At 36.3% G+C, this 20,314-nt stretch overlaps 1 protein-coding gene across 2 annotated transcripts in view; it reads right to left on the reverse strand.

Annotated features, from left to right (window-relative positions):
* Window positions 1-1,239: 1,239 nt before the first annotated feature.
* Window positions 1,240-20,314, reverse strand: part of NUP155 (nucleoporin 155) — a 30,598-nt gene continuing 11,523 nt past the window's right edge. Inside the window, exons 16-36 of one of the 2 annotated variants that reach the window (XM_051772295.1) lie at window positions 19,138-19,226; window positions 17,167-17,229; window positions 16,075-16,134; window positions 15,820-15,970; window positions 14,948-15,014; window positions 14,001-14,119; window positions 13,690-13,793; window positions 12,314-12,447; window positions 10,402-10,593; window positions 9,614-9,752; window positions 8,817-8,952; window positions 8,245-8,398; window positions 7,884-7,988; window positions 7,619-7,773; window positions 6,987-7,116; window positions 6,596-6,709; window positions 6,017-6,137; window positions 5,018-5,128; window positions 4,000-4,136; window positions 3,272-3,372; window positions 1,240-2,051 (exon numbers count right to left, since the gene is read on the reverse strand). In XM_051772295.1, coding sequence (XP_051628255.1) covers window positions 1,913-2,051; window positions 3,272-3,372; window positions 4,000-4,136; window positions 5,018-5,128; window positions 6,017-6,137; window positions 6,596-6,709; window positions 6,987-7,116; window positions 7,619-7,773; window positions 7,884-7,988; window positions 8,245-8,398; window positions 8,817-8,952; window positions 9,614-9,752; window positions 10,402-10,593; window positions 12,314-12,447; window positions 13,690-13,793; window positions 14,001-14,119; window positions 14,948-15,014; window positions 15,820-15,970; window positions 16,075-16,134; window positions 17,167-17,229; window positions 19,138-19,226 — 2,521 coding nt within the window. In that variant the 3' untranslated portion in view covers window positions 1,240-1,912. The remainder of the gene's footprint in view (window positions 2,052-3,271; window positions 3,373-3,999; window positions 4,137-5,017; window positions 5,129-6,016; window positions 6,138-6,595; window positions 6,710-6,986; window positions 7,117-7,618; window positions 7,774-7,883; window positions 7,989-8,244; window positions 8,399-8,816; window positions 8,953-9,613; window positions 9,753-10,401; window positions 10,594-12,313; window positions 12,448-13,689; window positions 13,794-14,000; window positions 14,120-14,947; window positions 15,015-15,819; window positions 15,971-16,074; window positions 16,135-17,166; window positions 17,230-19,137; window positions 19,227-20,314) is intronic. The other variant, XM_051772296.1, reaches the window with a different exon arrangement.

The raw sequence follows: 20,314 nt of genomic DNA on the forward strand, positions 1-20,314 counted from the left end.
TAGGAGTCCCCAAAAGCAAGAAGTTGGGCAAGAAATCAGCATGGCAGGGGGAATGAGTAGGGAACTGGTGCTAAGACTAAAGGCAATGAAGCAAATGCACAATCATTGGAAACTAGGACAGGGCACCTAGGAAAAGTATAGAGATGAAGTACAGCTGTGTAGGAATGAGGTGAGGAAGGCCAAGGAGAAGCTGGAACTGAACATTGTCAAAGGATGCAAAGAATATTAGAAAGGGCTTCTACAGGTATGTGAACCCATGAGGTGCATCACAGAGTCCTGAGGAAATGGGCTGTAGTTCCCAAGCTGCTCTTCATGATATTTGAAAGGTCATGGTCATCAGGTGAAGTCCCAGGCACTGGAAAAAGGGAAACATTGTTCCCATCTTTAAAAAGCGTAGAAAGGATGATTCTGGGAACTACTGACCTGTCAGCCTCACCTCTGTACCTGGGATAATCACAGAAAAGATCCTCCCAGAAGCTATGCTAAGGCACATGGAGAACAGGGAGGTGATTCAGAAAAGCCAGCATGGCTTCACCAACCCAGTGACCTTTTGTGATGGAGCGACTGCATCAGCAGACAAGGAAAGGCCTACAGATGTCATTTATCTGGACTTCTGTAAAGCCTTTGACATGGTCCCCCACAGCAGCCTTCTCTCTAAATTGGAAAGATGGATTTGATGGGTGGACTGTGAGATGGGTAAGAAATGGTTGGATGTTGCACCCAGAGGGTAGTGGTCAATGGCTCAGAGTCCCAAAGGACACCAGTGAGAAGTGACAACCCTCACAGGTCTGTGTTGGGACCAGCGTTATTTAGTACTTTAGCAATGACAAGGACAAAGGGATTGAGTGCTCCCTCAGCAAATCTTGAGGTGAGTGGTGCTGTTGACACATCTGAAGGATGGGATGCCATCAAGAAGGGCCTGGACAACCTTGAGAACTGGACCATGAGAATCTCATAAGGTTTAACAAGGCCGAGTGCAAGGTGCTGCACCCGGGTCAGAGCAACCCCCAGTATAAGCACAGGCTAAGGGATGAACAGATTGAGAGCCCTGGAGAGAAGGACTTGCGGGTGGTGGTAGATGAGAGGCTGGACATGACCTAGCCATGTGCGCTAACAGCCCAGAAAGCCAAACATGTCCTGGGCTGCATCCAAGGGAGCATGGTCAGCAGGTCAAGGGAGGGGAGTCTAGGAATATACACAATTTGGTGTTTGTGTGCATGTAAGGAAAGTAGACAGAAGTCATTTCGTGACTTCTTTATTTGATTTTAACAGATACAACATTTTATTAGAATGGAATAGGGAAAATAATTTGATGAACAATATTAAAAGTTCTTTCACTAACAATACAAATTAGATTGCCAATTTCTGCAGCTTCATCCCAAACATTCTATTTAGAGAGGCAGGCTGTATTTAAAGTGACAGTTATGAAATAATGATTATCTTTGTTAGTGTAGTTACGACTGCATCATTACTCCTCTGTATGACCACATTTACAACCTGACTCATTTACATACACTTTTATCATCATTCTGCAGTTGCCATTTCTTGTTTTGATAATTCTAAAACAGCTATCAAGTAGATTTTGCATCCTGATTTTCCTCATTACTTTAAGTAAAATAAAAACATTTTCTAAATATTCTTATCCCCAAGGCAAAGATCAAACAATGAATTTTATTTCAACATTAAAAAAAAGCTTTCTCTTGTTAAAAAAATGGTAGTAGTAAAAGAAACTCCATTTGTCACATTTACATTCTACAATTTGTAGATACCTTTAGAATAGCATGAATACATAATAGAAAACTGCAGCAGGAGAAACAACTTCCTCAGGATTTTTTTCTGAGGATTTGTTCTTTCAGAGATTCAGTGCAGTTTACATCACCTGCACTAACGATTCTGTTACTGCACTAGTCAATCAGGGAAGTCGTTCTAACTTGGCCTGTAGAGATTTAAAATTCCCAACAGTTGTCTGAACCATTAGTGTCGGGCTCATAGACTGAAGTTCAACCAGGTAGCAACTGACAGCATCCAAGCAAACATTTGTGAATCTCCGCCTGTTAAGAAAACACAGAATAATAACAAGCTCCTTTTTGATCCTGTATATTAGAATTAACTTGAAATAGAAAGTGAGCATTCTTTCAGTTTCAATGGAATAACACATCAAGAAGACATCTGTCAGCTACTTTTAGTTTTCAACTATTTATTAGAAAAAATTATTTTTGAAATTTAATGCTTGTGACTATAGTATAATGGGAAAATAAATGAACCATTACTTCTTATTGGATATTAAATATAAACTATAAAACATGATACAGTTATTAGCAATACAAAATATTTAATATTTAGATACTACTTTAGATATGAATACAGTCAATGTATTAGTTATTAATTTAGATAGCAATTTAAATAAATTAGAATCAAATCTCAGTTTAGGTATTCTAATAAATTAGTATATTTAAATTGGCAAATCATAGAAGACTGATCAAGTGAGAAAAGATAGAGGTAAACTGTATGTGGACAGGGGATATTTACATGTATATTTTCAAAAGAATAAGAAACATTTATGTTTAGAACATTTATAAAGACTTTGCCTAGTTCTGCTCATTATTTTTGAGACAAGATAGCTCTGACTAAAGCTCAAATTGAAGTTCGCCTATTCAAACAAGAATTGTCAAAGCTAGAGATGATATATAGGCAACTTATTCAAGTACTTAGCTATTTTTTCACTGGAAACTTTTTTTAACATTACACCCACATTTTTGCCTGGTGTGAACTAAGCTGAATTTTAGTCTTGGAGACTGCTTCATCATCAATCTCTTAAAAACAATTTGGAAAGATCTACCCCAGTGTTGAGTCTTCTCTTTTCCAGAATAACTCAGAGCTTCTAGAATTTCAACATGAAAAAGTTCATTTTTTAGTCACAGAACGCCCTTTTCTAATTCTCCTCCCACTTTTCCAACATTGCCTCAAATTTTTCCATAATACTCCTTGAAGTATGTTGCCAAAAATTTACAAAATAATCCTCTCAATTCCTCATGGATCTTCAGTGAAGTGAAGAAAATTAACTTTGTTGTAGCAGTTTATATGGAGAACCCTAAAAGTTTCTAACAAATGGTTTTGAATGAAGAGTGCCAGTGACAGTAATCACTGCTAGGAATAAAATACTAAATTCACCCAAAAGAAAAGAAGAAAAGCTTTGGGAATTGTTGAAATGTAGTATTTTAGAGTATTTTATATCTTCCACTTTTTATTAGGATATAGTTGCCCTTCTTACCTCATAGCTACTCTGCTTGGATCCTGTACATATCCTGATAGTAATACATGAATACATTCTAAGAGGTGTAAAGGCTTTTTCATTCTATTCCAATAAGGGTCCTAAAAAAAAAAATCCAAAATATTAAGGACAAAAATAGTAAGGACACAAGAAAAAAAAAAGTGTGTGACGTGTACACAAAGTGCCAGCTGTGGTAATTATTTATCTTAATCTACATTATATCTATATTAAAGTAATATTTTAAGCACTAAAACATACATGAATTTAACTCAGTTTTCCATTACTAAACAGTCCATAACATAATAGATTATAAAAAGTTCTGAATTCCTAGGAATCTGGGTAAAAAGAAGCCAATCAATTCTCTTTCTTTATTACATCAATGGATCAGACAAGCTGCAGTAATACAGCAAATTTTAATCATTATTAGAAAACAAAATTAATATGTTCAATAGATGCTACTCCTTCTGCAATGTAAGAATTCTATTGCATCCTAAATCTGCTCTAGGTGGAGTAAAAGAACTAAAAAATTTCCTCATGCTCTAGGATTGAAATGAATAAAGCAAACAGGGAGGCGAAAATGCAGCTTTAACAGTCTTTAAGTAAAGAAAGCAAAACTATGAACATGATATTTGACTATATTCCACCTTACATTACTTTATGTTTCCCACTAAAGACAGACCTTGATAGCAGCTGAAAACAGAATTTCTCTTTTGTGCTACTTTCCTTACCCGTGCTTTAAACAGTTGGTCATATACTTCAAGCAGCCTTTGCAATGGCACTCCAATTTCTTGCATGGTGTATGTTACAAAACCTACATCCCAGTTCAAAGAGCAGACCTGTTGTTCTAGAAACTGCACTAAAAAATCTGGAGCGCAAAAAGAAAGGGAATATTTAGACTGCAACTTGTTAATGGGAGTCTTTCAGAGAAAGGCATTTAAAAGTAATTTTTCTTTCTTCCACACAGTTGGTACCTTTCTCCTGTAAAGCACACGGAACAGGTTCCCTCAGTCTACACAAAACTTAACTACCTGCAAAGATGGTATTAGGCTATCAGCGAGGCATGGCAGGGATTACTCACACCAAGGATTTTGTTACAGTTTTGCCACGCAACTATGCTGTCAAGAAAAAATTCATTAATTTTTTTTTCAGCACAAAACACATACTACCATTACATTTGCTAGAACAGCCAGCAACACTACTAGAGCTTTTATCAGGTTTTAGTATCAATAACAATTAACAGTGTATTATTTAGCACTAAATATTCATACTGAATGTTGTTGCACAGTAGTTTAGTATTATAAAAGAAGATTGAGTGCTGAACAATACATTTGCCAGGTTTTTATATAATACCAAGTTGTCAAAACGTGTGAGGATCTCAAAAGCAGAAACTCCAAAAAGGATCCAGAAATTTCCTGAATTCTGTTTTCAGAATTTGCCCCTTCAGACAGCAGCAGATATTTCAAGAGATAGCAGATAAACGTGGTTGCCTAAAACCTAGTTTTATATATAAATACACACTTTTATGTCGCACTTTGATAGAAACAAACTTTACTACTTTCTAAAATGGGATCTGCACAGCCATATAAAATGCTACTGCCATCTAAACTTCATTTACTTCCTGTTTCTTTTAGGATTAAAACAGACAGAAATTTCTTAGTTTAAAACTTTGTTAAAAGGCTAAAAAGAAAGCCGAAACCTATTCACGTAACATGTATGCTTATTCAGTATGCAGGTCAAACAACTTGCCTAGAGGAAAGTAACGAGGTGTGCCAGCATATATCTTTCCAAGCAGTGTCAACTTCAGACAAAGTGCTTGCATTCTGTCAGCAGGGCTCAGAGCCACACTATCGCTCAATTCTGAAAGTGGAAAGAAAACAGAGAGAACTTCAGAAAATACTATTGTCAATACAAAATCAGCACATGGAAGTGAAAATACAACTTTTTCAAGTGTATATTCACAGATGTTTACATTTCATTGAAGTTCCATGCAAATCTACTTAAAACACTACCAAACAAAAACACATCCCCAAACCCCACAACAAACTCACTACCACATAGCTTTTCCTTCAAAACCCTGTTGATGTTGTTTGCACAATGGCAAACTCAAGCCCAAAATCCAAGGGAAAAAAAAAACACAAAACAACCAAACAGGAAGAGAAAGTGAATTACTAACTCATGGTAAAAGATCGTCACAGCTGAGTGGCCAAGCTTGCAGAGCTGTGCCCACTACTCTGTTCCTCTATAAATGGACAGAAACCGTACACTTCCACTCCTGTCAACATTATGCATGCAGAATTCTCTGAGTTTTTTTAAATTTTCGTCATTATAAATTTATTTACATTTTAACATTTAATTTACACTTAACATTTTTATTACAATTTCTTAACAGTGAAATCTTCAGATAGAATTTCACACATATTCTGAAGTTCACATACAATGGCATCATGGGATGAAACAACTTTTGAAATGTTATCTGCAATGTGATTATTCAAGCCTTATATGCACAACATACTCGAACACATGTAAAAATATCACTTTTCTGTCCTTTAGGCACAAAACCCAAAGGTAATAATGTTAATTAATTACTAGTTAACTACACTAAAGAAATATATTACAGAATAGTCCAAAAAAGATGCATCTCACTTCGACAGCATAACAGCAGCAGCATACTCAGTTTTAAAAGCTATAACTGTACCACTTTCCTATAGTTCTAGTTTGTACCACTCCTAGTCCACTAAGACATACCTTTTTCAATGATTTCTTGCCAGAGAGTCTGCACCAATATAGGGTCAGAATGACCTGCACAATGTATAATTGCAAGCTTGCACTCCGAGAGCTTAAAAGGGTCAGCAAATTCTCCATAAAGCTGAAAGAAAAATTACCGGGCTTTATATTTCAGTTAGGTTAAAAAAGAAATGCTAAAAGTCAGCTGTTCCTTGTGTGGTAGACATTCGATTAGCTGAAGTGCAACTTAAGTAATTGTTGTCAATCATTAATTTTTTTTGCTACATTTAGTTTCACTTCTTAAACACAATCCCAAATTTTATATGAAGTTAAAATTCAAACTGTTAAATTTTCAACAATTTTACCAACAAGCAAAGAGACTTAATAAAGAAGATGAACATGTAAAAGAAACCAAGGTACTGAAGACTGAAAAACTATCAAAGTACAGAAAACGACAGTGTAGGGTAACAGACATTCTGAAACCAGGAATGCTAAACTGTCTATGACTTTTCCTAGTCAGCATAGGATCAGTCTTTGCAAAACACTTTTTCCCCCCAAAATTTTATAAACTGAATTTTAACTCAGGGAAATTTCAATCACCTTGGTTATATCCATCAGCTCAGCATCAAGTTGGGAGATTGCGTCTTGTACTGAAGAATGATGGGAATACTGACGCTGTAATGTTTCTTGTATTTGAAGCTGGATCCCTGCAACCTTGTTTAAAATGGAAAATACAGTATTTCAAGTCTGAAGGAATTTAATCAGAGTTTAAGAATACACCCAGAATAAACTTTAACTTATTTAAATGCAGAAATGTTACTGCCTTACGCCATTAAATCTATTATCATATCAACATTATTATCTATCAACTGCATAACTTTGACATATCAGGAAGACAGCACAGAAATCAGAACTGGTAATAAAAATGTCATGTGCCAATGAGACAAAGTGAAATAATGCATTTATGGTGTAGCTTAATTTTTTTTCTTACTTCCATTTTCTCTTCTAGTTCATGTAGGAATTCACCATCTGCAGCTATAGAGGATATGGCCGTGGAACTTTTGGCACTCAAAATGGCACGTGCAATGTATTCAAGACGCTGCTGAAGAGAAATTTCTGTGCTGCAAAACAAATATTTCAAACAGGATGGGTACTTTACATAATTATTTGAGGATTAGTTACATTTTAACTTGACCTTGGGAATTAGCATGTGGCTTTTCCTGATTTTACTAAATTGTGCAGGATATGATCCATCCATGTAACCCCACCTTTGTTGCAGGCTCAGTTCTAATGTATTTCTTAATTCATTGCTCCAGTTAAACTATTGCATTATAAAAATCTGTGTAAGAAATGATCACTTAATATACCGTACTTAACAACACGAAATACATTGCAAACTCATGTATAATACATAAAATAAACATTACAATTTCTTTGCAATAACTGTCTGGATTCAAAGCTAATATATTCTATTACATTTTTTTCGGAAAACCTCCTTGGGTATTGGCATTTTCTTGTCCTTGACCTTTTCTTAAGATACCTACACATAAGGTCTTGATTTTAGTTTGTTTGATTTTTACCTAGTTACCTCAGTATATGCAATAGATCACACATAATCCATACCTATGCAGGTCAGCCAACTTAGCCAAGACTCTGGCAGCATTACTAAAATTCCTGTTCTTCTCAAAGTATCTCCACAGTAAATCCATATAGCGAACTTTGTTTTGGTCAATCTTGGTCATCCGCACCAGGTAAGGTTCCAAGAAGGGGGCAGTAACCTGCAGAAATCATAAAGAGAACATTTATACTCTTGCTCTTCCTTGTTTCTTTAAAGCACTCACATCGTTACAATTAACTCTTCTAGCTCGCTGTCTGTAGATGAGCTCACCTGTAACAGTTTGTCCGCCAAGTCAGCTTGTATCAACCAGTTGTAAAGTGCAATACTGAAGAGTTCATCTGTTGAACGCTGAGCCAACTTTAGCATTTGTTCGAACTAAGGGAGAGAAAGGCCAAAACTGTTATTGCACATGTGGTTACATTACATTAAGCACTGAATTCCTATGCAACAATACTTCGGTACATGTTATTTGTGTGTCATCATTTCTAAGATTGTCTAGATATAGAAGCCAATTCATGGCAAATCTTCACTTTGAACAAATCCATAATTTTATTAGAACGATAAATTCTATACCCCTTCAAATCACACTATTTTCTGGAGTGCAGCCATGACTTTTTTGTGAGTTTCTTACATGGTGCCCTGCTTCTTCATTGCTTAGCATGTTGGGGTCAGATGACAGCACTGGAGGACCCGGCTTTTTGGGTACACTGGGAGACTGAGGAGCAGCTTTACTCTGATTCACTAACTCTTGAAGGGTGTCAGTGATACACTTGTAGCTGTTCAATCTGTAAACAGAGCAAAAGAAAAGTCTCATAATTTTCATTGCAACTACCTATGAAAGATTATTCTCAAGTGTTGTTATTGTATGACTTTGTAGACAGTTACTAAAATTGAAAAATGTCATAGATCATTTTAAGATAGTTGTCACAATCTAGTTTATTCTCATTTATATTGCTAACAAGTATTTCTATAATGTTCAGATCACAATGTTTTCTGCATTTTAGGTGTTGTTCCTTATTAAGTTGGTGCCACATTAATAACAATCAAGGGGAACATACTGGATAAAAACATTTCTATTGTGTCCCTTACCATAAAATGCTTGTCTTCTTATTACCCTACACAACTTCCCTAAAAGAGTTACTTTTCCAGTCACTTGAAATAAAGCACCCCATATAATGATAAGAAATTATCCTGAAAACTTGCCTCTCTTGGAAAGCCTGGAGTCCAACAACATCCTCTTCTGGTTCTTCATTTTTATAGAAATGAAGGCCCAGACCCTGGGGATCTTTCTTCTCAGCAGCCGTAAGACAGAGTTCTACTACTCCCTCATAGAAACGCACTAGGAAAAAATCAAAACAAATATCACTGTTCAATATTGTAGTAAATCTACAACAAAATGGTGACATCAACCACTTCTGATTTAGCAAGTAAGAAAAAATAAACACTATTCACTCTATTCTGTATCATATAGAGGTTTACAGCTGTACCCAAGCTGTGTGACTTACATGTAAGTTTGAACTTGGATATGAAGTTATATCAGAATGTCCTGCACAATGTGTAACACTGTACAGAGGCTTAAATCTTAAATATAGATATAACTGTTTGTCATGGTTTTAAATTACTAGCTTCTACTGCACTGAACAGGGTTCAGAACCACCTTTCCAACAGCTTATTTGGTATAAAACCTTACCTGAAACCACATATAGCCCAAGAATTTTCCTAAAAATATTATAACCACATATATGAAACAAATGGACACTGTAATATTAAATAAGTTCATGGGAATATTTTAATATAGAAATGGGTTTTTTGGTTGGTTGGTGAACTCTAGAAAGGTTTTAAAAGAACAGGCTGGTACAGTTTAATTCTAAGGGTTATTAACTAACTGTTTATGGTAAAAGGAGTTGAAAGTTGGTAAACAAAACAAACAGAAAAGAAGATAGCATGAAAGGACACTACAGAAACTATTTGACAGAACATGATCAGTAACTGGCTCTTACCCTGCCTATATTGTGCACAAACATTAGCAAGGTCTACTTGATTGCTGATCTTCTGGTACTCTTTCAGTGACTCTCTTAGCATCTTCTCTTTTTCCATTTTGCTCTGAGCCTGTCGAGAGCGCTGAAGAAGTTCATTTGCCTAGAGACAAATCATGGGAAAATGGAAATTATTCACAAGGGGACATCATGAATATTGGACATATATCCAAATGGATATTGTCAATGAGTTATTATTCCAAACTTCAAAGCTGAAACAGTAGAAACATCATCCTCTAAAAGCACTCTCTGGTCACTAAGTTTCCAGCAGAAAGACTACAACAGCAGTAGAGAGAAGGGCTGAAGACTTAACCAAGGGGTTCCCCATTCTCCTCTCACCGGTTCCTTATTCCAAATTTATTCGAAAACCTTCAAAGACCAAATTCCATTACACTAAACACAATTATCTCTTACAAATTCCACTATGCAACAGACAAAACCCAAGACCCTATGCTGAGGAAAACCTGAAATAAGAAAACATTTTATCAACATAAGAAGACAGATATACATCAGATTAAAAGTAGAGATCGTATGAACATTACAAATAACTGCAAATGCTTCAAATAATTTTCATGTAATGTTCAGCATCAATCAAGTGAAAGACACAAATATGCCCATGACTTCTCGCCTTCATTGTTTTTTGTGCTTCTGAAACTACTTGAGCATAATGACTTACAAGCTGTCCAACTTACCTCGTGTGAACATGTTCTGAAGTTGTGTTTTGGTGCTGTAAAATCTGGAAGTGCACTTACCTTGGAACACACAGCATCATCAGTGCTATAAAGAAGAGGACAGATATCTTGCAAATGGGCAATGATGCCATCCACAGCAGCATTATCTCTGATGTAACAGTTTATGAGAGAAGCAATGAGTGCTCCAGTCAACTCTCTGTCTCTAATCACCAAGTCTTTAAAAGCAGTAATCTTTAGCTGTTCCTGAAGTTCCTGAAGATAGACAAAAATATCATCAATTTACCAAATCTTTTACTTTTTCTGTTGTTACAGCAGCGAAATTAATTGTTTCCAGTAATTAAAAACATACAGAACTCCAATGACTGAAGTGCACACCACAGAAATATATTATTTAAAACACACATTATATAGCAAAATGGAAAGAATAATGAAAGCACTAGATCCCTGGATGCCAAAGGACTCCTCTTAGCAGACTTCCTCTGCCATCTTCACTATGTGTAACCTCTGTTTCAGATCTCTCCAAATAAGAATGGAACTAGTAGTTCCCCTTACTTCATAGGGCGCTGTCAGAATGCACACCCTACAAAATGAGTACGTCGTAGGTTTTAAGAATGAAAACCATTTTATTGTCATAGATTAAAAAAATGACAGATGCAATAAAAGGAGGATTTTGAAAAATTCAAGGTCTGCACTCTTTATGCTTTTAAAAATAAATTATTTGAAGGTTATTAGTTTTTAATTTAATAGAAATATTTGCTCATGTAGAGTTGCTAGTAGTGTCTATGTAGCATCTATAGATGATCGCTAACAGCATAATAACATTACAAAACCTCTAAATCTACTGAAGCCAGAGGAAAATTGTTACACAGTTAGTTAACTCCTTGTCCAACACAAGATAAAAGCTGGATAAAGCTCCCCAATGCAACAGTGCGAAGAATAACAGCTTCTGTGCACCTGTGAGATTTTAAAATTATTATTTTATGGAAAAAGAATTCAACTTCTCAAATAGTCTGTTTTCCTATGAAGTCCTAGGACAGAATGCCTAGTATTCTAATTAATAGCTTTTTCAAGGGTAGTACACAAATTTGACATTAGCAAAGGGTGCACAGCAGTAGCACCCATAGTTCTGCAAGTTTGCTTCTTTACAAACCAGGAGAGGTTGAAAGAACTGGCATTGTTTAGCCTGGAGGTTCAAGGGGCAGTATGTGGCATCTTACTAATATTTTTGTGAAGGTGTAAAGAAGTCAGAGCCAAACTTTTCTCAGTACTGCTCAGTAAACGGGACACTACACAATGGTCAAAAGCTGAAGCAAAGGAAATTATACTTGAATATAAATCCTTTTTACTCTAAAGGTGGTTCAACACTGCAAGAAGTTGCCCCAAGACATTGTGGAGTTTCCACCTTTTGAGATATAAAAATCCATACTGGACACAATCCTGGGCAACCTGCTCTAGTTCACCCTGCTTTGAGGGTCAACTAGATTACTCCTCCCTCGCTGTAGAGGGGGTAGACAATTTCCAGTGATTCCTTCCAACCTCAGCTGTTCTGTGGTACATTCTGGAACCCTACCTATACAGAAGTGCAAACACTCTACTACCCTATTGCTCTCCAACTTCCACCAAGACTAAGGCAAAGAGTGAATTCCACTTGGCTGGAAAACATTAGTCTACCCTTTTCAGCACATTTTCCAGAAATGTGCTTAAGGTGAAAATACAGTAATTTATACAACCAGACTCATTATTAACCATCAACATAAGTAAAACATAATTTATTTTTAGTGACACCTCCAATTTCATAAAATTGGGTGATTAAGTCAATACTAGATGTCACACTCTTAAACGCTTGCGACCTGAATAAAAATCTATATGCGGTTTAAAATTAATATAATAGTCCTTTGGGAATAACTTCGGTAGTAAAGGAAATTCAGGAGATTAGTATAAACAAATTAAAATTATATGATCCAGATCTTACCTTCTGAAGCTCACCTACAGCAACACTGAATTGGTGCTCACATAGTAACTTCCACAAAGCCAATGCCTGGCAGGTTTTGCGAACAAGCTGTTGGATGCCTTGAAGTGAAGTCTTCTCAGTTAGCTGTGCCTCAGCTGAAAAAGCAAAGACTGTCAGCAAATAACTGTTCTACCTTATTCAAATTAGTGTGTGAGTTTCTGAGGTTTTACAGCAACAATTTCCTTTCCCTCTCCATTATTGATTAATGCTGTCCAGCTCTCTTGGGAGATAGGCTGTTAACCCTATGTTCTTTCCCCAAAGAAAAACCATCTGTTAACATTTACTTCAAGCCACACAACACAGAAGGAATAATTTCTAAAAAAGAAGTATGTTTTCCTGTGAACACACTAGATTTATACATCAGTCTTAAATTTTTGGCTATTTTTTCATAAATAGCTATTATAAATGCATGTGTGATGAACATAAAATAAATTAAAATAACTCCATACAAATTCTCTTTTTATTTGAGTACCTGTATTTAGTTCTAGAGAGAACAATTACAATTACAGCAGTGGTCAACACTATCTGCACTATCTTTAAAACAACAACTACTCCAAAAACTAGTAACATTTATATCAGATAAGATATATTAACAAAAGGATAATGTATTCATATTTATAACATGAGTGGAACATAATTGCAACAATTTATGTCTGTACTTTTGAGTGCTTACAGTTCATATATGAGGAAACAATACAGTGTCATTTAGCAAGCCAAAAGAGTTTATGAGTAAAGAATAAAAATGAAAAATAAAATTATTAAATGTCTACCAAATCCTACATAATGAATTAAAAAAAAAAATTATATTTGCACTATTGAAAACCCAGGATTATACTCAAACAGACCATCTTCAATTCCATATACACTGCAGCAACACTTCCCAACTTGCCTGCAAGTGCTGGGCAAAAGTTGCACTACAGGAGGACATGAATTCAAATGGACTGTATGACAGACCTCATATTTCTAAACAAAGTTTTGTAGACATTTTAGTGACTTTACTTTTGGCAACTTGCATTACAGTATTTCTTTTTAATAGGACATCGTGCTCACTTTTTTCATAAACTAACTGCTTAGCAATTGCTATCCTGAAAGTATAAATGGGTGTGCAGCTATTAAGCACCACAGCGAGGAGATAAAACAATCTTACGAATCATGGGCCACATTAGAAAGAAGAAAAAGGAGACAGGTAAGCGTGCAAAAAACCCAGCATATCATTTAATGCAAAATTTCTGTGGAAAAAAGGCCTTTTTATTCTGAGGATTTCATAAGAAAAGTGAGGAAGACAACACCCAAGAGCACCATGCCCTCCCACTTCCTGTTCAGAAGTAATTACATACCATGATATTTCCTTTGAAGTTCTTGCTGGACCTGCTGAGAACTTCCACCATCAGGCCGCATAAAACCCAGGAGTCTCTGTTGGAGATTGGCTGGTGTGCTGAAACTGCAATTCCAAAACAAAACCAAAAAAGATGCTAATAAGAATACAAATACTGAATCTTCTAAAGATGCACCTAACAACTCATTTTTAGCATCTGAATAGTTGAAGTGGGAGACCATAAAAACACTTTAACTGAACACAGGCATAGTATAGTTTTTCAAAAGCTGGACATTAAACACCACCAGTAAATTTACCACAATTAATAATTACCTTGGGTTTCCAAGGGCTCCTACTGTAGTAAACTGTGAATTTCTATCCAGAAATTCTTGTAAACCTTTTAGCTCTTGTAGCACACATTCCAGCACACGGGATGGAACACTGCTTTCGATCTGCAAAAGAAAGCAAACTTCTTTACAGAAAGCTGGGTTTTCACATTTTTTTCCAAAAATTTTCAATTTTAAGCTAACGCCAACTAAAAAGACAAATAAGAGGGTACAGCAAATAAATAGTTTAATAGTAATGGATCACTAGAAGAACACAACATTATACCACATTCATTGAGGGGGCACACATGTGAAGAGGCAGCAGTCCTCTGAAGATATATAGTATAAGATGCTACTTTCTTTACCCCTCTGAAAACTAAATCAGCTACGCTTTACTATTTCCAACTCTAAACTAGAACAATGTTGAGCATTGCTAAGACATAGCATAACTGCCAAGGTCTTCCAGAGTCTCCCAGTTACCTTAGGAGGTAGAAGGAAAGCTCATGTAGCAGTTAATCTGCAGTGTTGAAATTACTCAGTTCAGGATTCTATTAACAGCCACAGTCCGAAAAGATTTTGTTATTATGATAATGGACAAAAAGTTAAACAGCAAGGTGTTAGTCAGAAAAATCATGGATATTTTTTCCATAACTGCATATAACTTCCATAACAGTAATGACCATCCTAACTCACTACAGTATTTTATTTTTAGCGTTTGTCTGGAGGGGGTATGCAGAAGCCCTATGGGGGTATGAAGGAAGAGCCATGAATAAACATGAAGAAAACCAGCCATTATCAACTAGAAATAGTAGAGATAAAATTATTTAGGTTTCTTAAAAAGTTAACATTCAAAATAATAGCTCAAAAAGACATCTGACAGGACCTCAGAAGTTAAAAAGGACTTAAGACAAATACTATAAGAAACTCAGGAACACAGAATAATCTTTTACATACTGCAACAACTTCTCGATTGCCACTCTTGAAAACTCTCTCCACAACTATACTGCCATCCCAAATATTTCTGCAACACAAAACAGCTCTGTGTTAAAGCCAAGTAATTTAAGCAAGTATTTTTGCAAGTCTTCTATGTATAATCTCTTAAGAAAGAAATGGTAATGCTTTTTACTTCAAAGTCTAAAATAAGGATTTCATTTGGATGAAAACTAAATATTCATAAAGGTAACCATTATAAAAGTGTGAATAGTACAGATATAAATAATTAACAAAATCCCAAATTTTAAAATTTGACACTTTCAAATATTTTAACTACAGGCCAATATTACTCCCCAGAAATATAGTGCAAATAAACAAGTCTTGTAAAAAAAATTTCTTTCCTAATCAGCATGCAGAACTCTGTTCTTGCTTGAGGTGTTTAGGACTCAACACCCAGGTAGCAGAATCCTCTTTAGTCCTGCTTCATTGCTCTGACTTGAGCGTTCTTTTTAGAGATTCTTAACAGAAATTACTTAAAGCCAGGATTTTGATCCTGTAAGTCCTTCTGCATTTCTGTTTCACCCTTTAATAGGAGTTTAAAACATACAGCTCATAGGTTTGAAAAACAAGAAGTGCAGTTTTCAGAGTTGTGCTAATGCATTTGATTGCAGGATCAATGTCTAGGCAATCTTCCTGCCCTAGGCATTCACTGAATGTATTATTATTAAAGGGGCTGCAAAGATAATGTATTATATCAACAGGTATTTCATAACGCAATATAAAAATGCACCTTACTGATTTCAAATTTAAATGATATTAAAATAGAATTTAAAATCCAATAAGCATTACTGGAAAGAAAAACTATGAAACCAATTGAGTGACAGGATCCTCACCCTATAATACGAGCAAAGTATATGCAGATGCCGTTGTGTCTTCCAGAAAATACTATCTCGGGACCCATCATTCCGCTAACAGATGCACCAGGGTGAGACATGGAATTCCCAGCAGGAAATACGGGAGTTGACACAGTAGGAGGTTGGAAACCTTGGGTAAAAATAGGTAAATATTACTCATTTGAATGTCAATAAAAACCCCAAAAATCCCCAAACCAAACAAATCTGTTTCTCCAGATAAGGAAAATATGTTACCTTGTCCAGATGTCAAAAAGCTAGGATTAGGATATGGACTATCAACAGTCAAAGGGGAACCTAAAAAGGGAAAAGAAATAAAGATGAGTTTCCTAAAAACAATCCAAAAAATAAACCAAAATCTAACCCATAAAATACCTGTGCAAAAGCAGCAAAGTTTTATTTATAGTTAAGTATCAAATTGCACTAATTTCTTATCAACCCAACACTTCACAAGTGAATCCCAAATAGATACAGTTCCTTCAAGAGCAGCTATTTGGCTTTTTTTACCAGTATTTATGTGTTATTTATTGCATGCCTGCTGTTCTGTGCACTGAATGTAATACTGTTTATGTACTTTTTGTTTTTCCTCACCTTCTGACTGCTCCCATTCCTGATATGGGCATATATTCTTAAAGCACGCGCCTTCAGTCATTTAGATCTTTTGAAATAATATCAATTTTACCTTCTGAGCACTCAGTTGAAAGACATTGATATTATTATCCTTCATTTTTGCATAGGGCAGACAGACAAACACTACAGCAACACTGTTAACTTGCTACACAAAGGTTGAGCCTCAAATCCAGCTGTGAAAACCAACCCTCCTGTAACTGAAGTCTGAATATCTAACTTAAGTCCCCACAATATGAGGAATGTGCTATCATCAAACCAAAACATATGTGAACAAAAATGTCCTTGTACCAGCAGCAAGTAAGGTGATCTATCACAGAAAAGGTCAGAAAACTGGCACTCTGAAAGTTTGGCTTTTATAAAAGAATTCTTGCCTAATTCACTGCAGTTCTCTCAACTTGGAAACACACAATATCACAGAAAATAAAATGGTGCCAATGCATTCTCAGAGCACATTATATGTGCTAAGCAAAGCACAAATTTGCAGAAAAGCAGCAAGCAAATGCATGATTAGACTTTCAACAGCATGAAAAAGATGGAACCAAGTTAAAGGTGCCTGGTCTTTGAATGCTACTGTTATTGCAATGTAGTGTCACATGCAAAATTATGAGGTGTTTTAATGAATTTCTGTCAGCACTGTCTGACCCACCACATGGGACATCCACAATATCAGAATCTTAATTTCACATGACAATTCTCTACCCTTTGAGCAAACCGAGAAAGTAGTAGCAGAAGAATGGTGCCATCTTCCACCTGGACCTGTTACTGAAGCAAAATGGAAACATGTACTTTGATACTATGTTTGAAAGAGGCATATATGACAGAATATGATAAAAAATATCCAAACATTTAGACTTGGGAAAAGTACATTTACTTGTAAAATGAATCCCTTCATTGATTACAGAGATTCCTGTCATTTCCCCTACACCTTACTTTCATTCTCAGTTTCCTCCTAGCACCTGTTCTCCCTATAGCTGCTGTTCTCTCCAACTCAGATTTAATTTTGCATTTTTATGCCTTGCCTCAGCTCCTGCCCACACTGCTACCGTTCTACACCATAAAGTTTGGAAAGTGATGTCACTGATCCATTAAAAACAGCCACTCTTCTTAGTGTTTAAATAGCAGTTAAGAATTCTGAAAAACATGGTCAACTGTTTTTCCAAAACTTCATCCCAGTTCAGCATATCTTTGTTCAATACTTAGGAATTTGGATATATGTAAAAAATGGTACTGATATGGAACTTCTTTGTGTTTCAGGCAAACAAGTTTATTTCCCAAGTCTGTTGTGTAAAACCAATGCCACACGTCAGATAAGGGTAGAGGATCTTCACATTAGTAAGTTCTTGATAAAAAATAATAATTAATTCAATTCAGTAATTCAGAGTTTCAAATTCATCATTATGTTGTTTTTTTTTTAAACCCCTCAAAATCTGGAGTAAACACACATTAAGGGACACTTTCCAAAGCAACTATAGAAATTTAACTGAATTTGAGAATACAAAAAGGCCTCCACTCCAATAAGCATAAAGTTCTGAGGAGAAACAATAGGCACTTTACTCATTTGTCGGAGGGACTGAAGACTGAAGCAGAAACCAAATGTTGAAGCTAGAGCATTATCCTAGTTAGGACAGCTGAGACCAGTTCATCATCAGATGGGTGTAATCCAAAACTGTGTATTCTATAGCCTTCCATGCCATTTCCCAGAAACTGTTATCAATGAACCATTTACACCATCTGCACATAGAGCCTGACTCCTCAGGCTATAAACTAGGTGCTAAGAGGCCTGTGAGACAGGAGTTGCTCTTGTCCTCATGCCCATTGAGGAACATCCACCCCCCCCCCCCCCACCCCCACCCCCCCCCCCCCCCCCCCCCCCCCCGCCCCACCAGGGAGGTACTGAGCATTCCTGCCTGAACTGGAGGATATATAATCTTGGAGTCTTGGGATCTTTTTAACCACTCGTGGGATCCAGAGGAAGACTGCAACAGCACTCTTGACCAGACTGCAACAGCACTCTCACCAACAGGTTTTCCCCTCTCCTATTCCTTTGGACTCAGGGGGCCCAAAGAACACCACTCTGTTCATGCCCCAGGGTGCTGGGTTATATATTTGGGTTTTGTGGGTTAAAACCAATTGTTTGTCTGTATAATCATACTTATTGTATTATTTTATTAAATTGTTATTCTGACTTATAAGCTCTCTGTTGAGTTCATTTCCCCTGCTGGTTTACCTTTAAACCAGCACAAGCATTTACAGGGAGAAATCACTCCAAACAACTATCTTACTTCTTGATCAAAATTTCTCCTTTCTCATAAACAGTATCTGAAGCGGTATGACAATGACACTGCAGGATGATACACAGCAACCAACTACAGTTTGTAAAGTTTGAACTACACTATTGATAAGTTGTTCTCTGGCTGCTGAAATGATTCTGGCAACAACAAATGTATACCTTCTGCACAGTATCCCAACAGACTGTATGCAATGTGGAGACAGTTTGAGATAACATGACCCCCCTCGCTAAGCCCGAAAATCTCTCAAGAGAAACAGAAAAAACTCCTGTCGTTAACTAACCAGTGAGTGAAAAAACAAAGTCTATTTCAAACAAAAAGAACACAGGTACTTGTGAGAAGACAAAACACATATGTAAAGAAGAAAAATCTGTCCACGTACCGGCAGGAACTGGAGAACCCAGAATAGGTCCAACATTACTTGGAGGAGGCAGAGCTGATGGAAATCTCATTTGTGCTTCTCCACCATACCTAAAGTTTACATGCAAAACCAAAAATTCCTAACATGTCATACACAGCCCATTCAATTCTCACGCCTTTAACAGCAATTTTGGGGTACTTTTAAAATTGGGAATAAAACTTGCAGCATAGCCTTAAAGAGAAATTTACCAGTTCTCAATATCAGGCTTATGCTTTAGTATCTGTTCAAGGTTTGTTGCTACTGGAAAGCAGAAAGAAGGGCATAGCTGAGAAGACCCATGCTTGCCCTTCTACCATCCACAATATATCATCCTCCCACTCAAAAAGAATCAACAACAAAAAACACCCCAAACCAAACACCCCAAACTTTTTTTTTTTTTTACTCCTGGCTACACACCTTGTGAGGACACCCAAGAGACCCACAACACAGAGCATTTTTTTACAAGGATAAATAGTGGCAAGACAAGAAGAAACGGTTTTAAACTAAAAGATGAGAGAGATTTAGCAGATGAAAATACATCCATCTGCATGATATCAAGGATAATCAGTACTTAAGATACATGGATTACAAATTCATCCTCCAGAATGGAAGCCCATACTTCGTCACCTAAATTGTACTGAAAAAAAACCTGAACCAAACCAACAAAAAATCCCCCCAAAAATCCAAACCCTGAAAAATAGTAACTGAACTGCCCCCACTCAAAGAACCAACAGAAACCATCTGCCCACCCCACAAAAACACATGTACCACCAAAAAAAAAAAAAAAAAATCAACAGGTATGACCAAAACCCACCAGGCCCTGAACAGCACCCAATTTCCTTAGTGCAATGGTGAACAGCAAAAACTACAATATGTTAAGAATAAAACACCAAACCATACAAAAAACCCCGACCAAACCCCTACCCCCACAAAATTAAAAAACCTTGTCCTGTCTTTTTCCAGCTGCCTGAGTTGGTCTCATTAAAGAAATTACTACACTCTATACTTCTATCAATTGAGGTACTGTAAAATATATGTAAAGTGCATTTCAAGCAGACTAAACAACCTTTTCAATAGTCTCCTCTGCACATAGAATACAAACATCCAAGAGGGGAACTAACAAGAAATCACCATTACAGAAAGCTTCCTTTGTTGATGA

This window comes from Manacus candei, unplaced genomic scaffold (assembly GCF_025592945.1).
Source record: "Manacus candei isolate 608988 ecotype Guabito, Panama unplaced genomic scaffold, ASM2559294v1 h1tg000152l, whole genome shotgun sequence".
Classification (NCBI taxonomy): Eukaryota; Metazoa; Chordata; class Aves; order Passeriformes; family Pipridae; genus Manacus; species Manacus candei.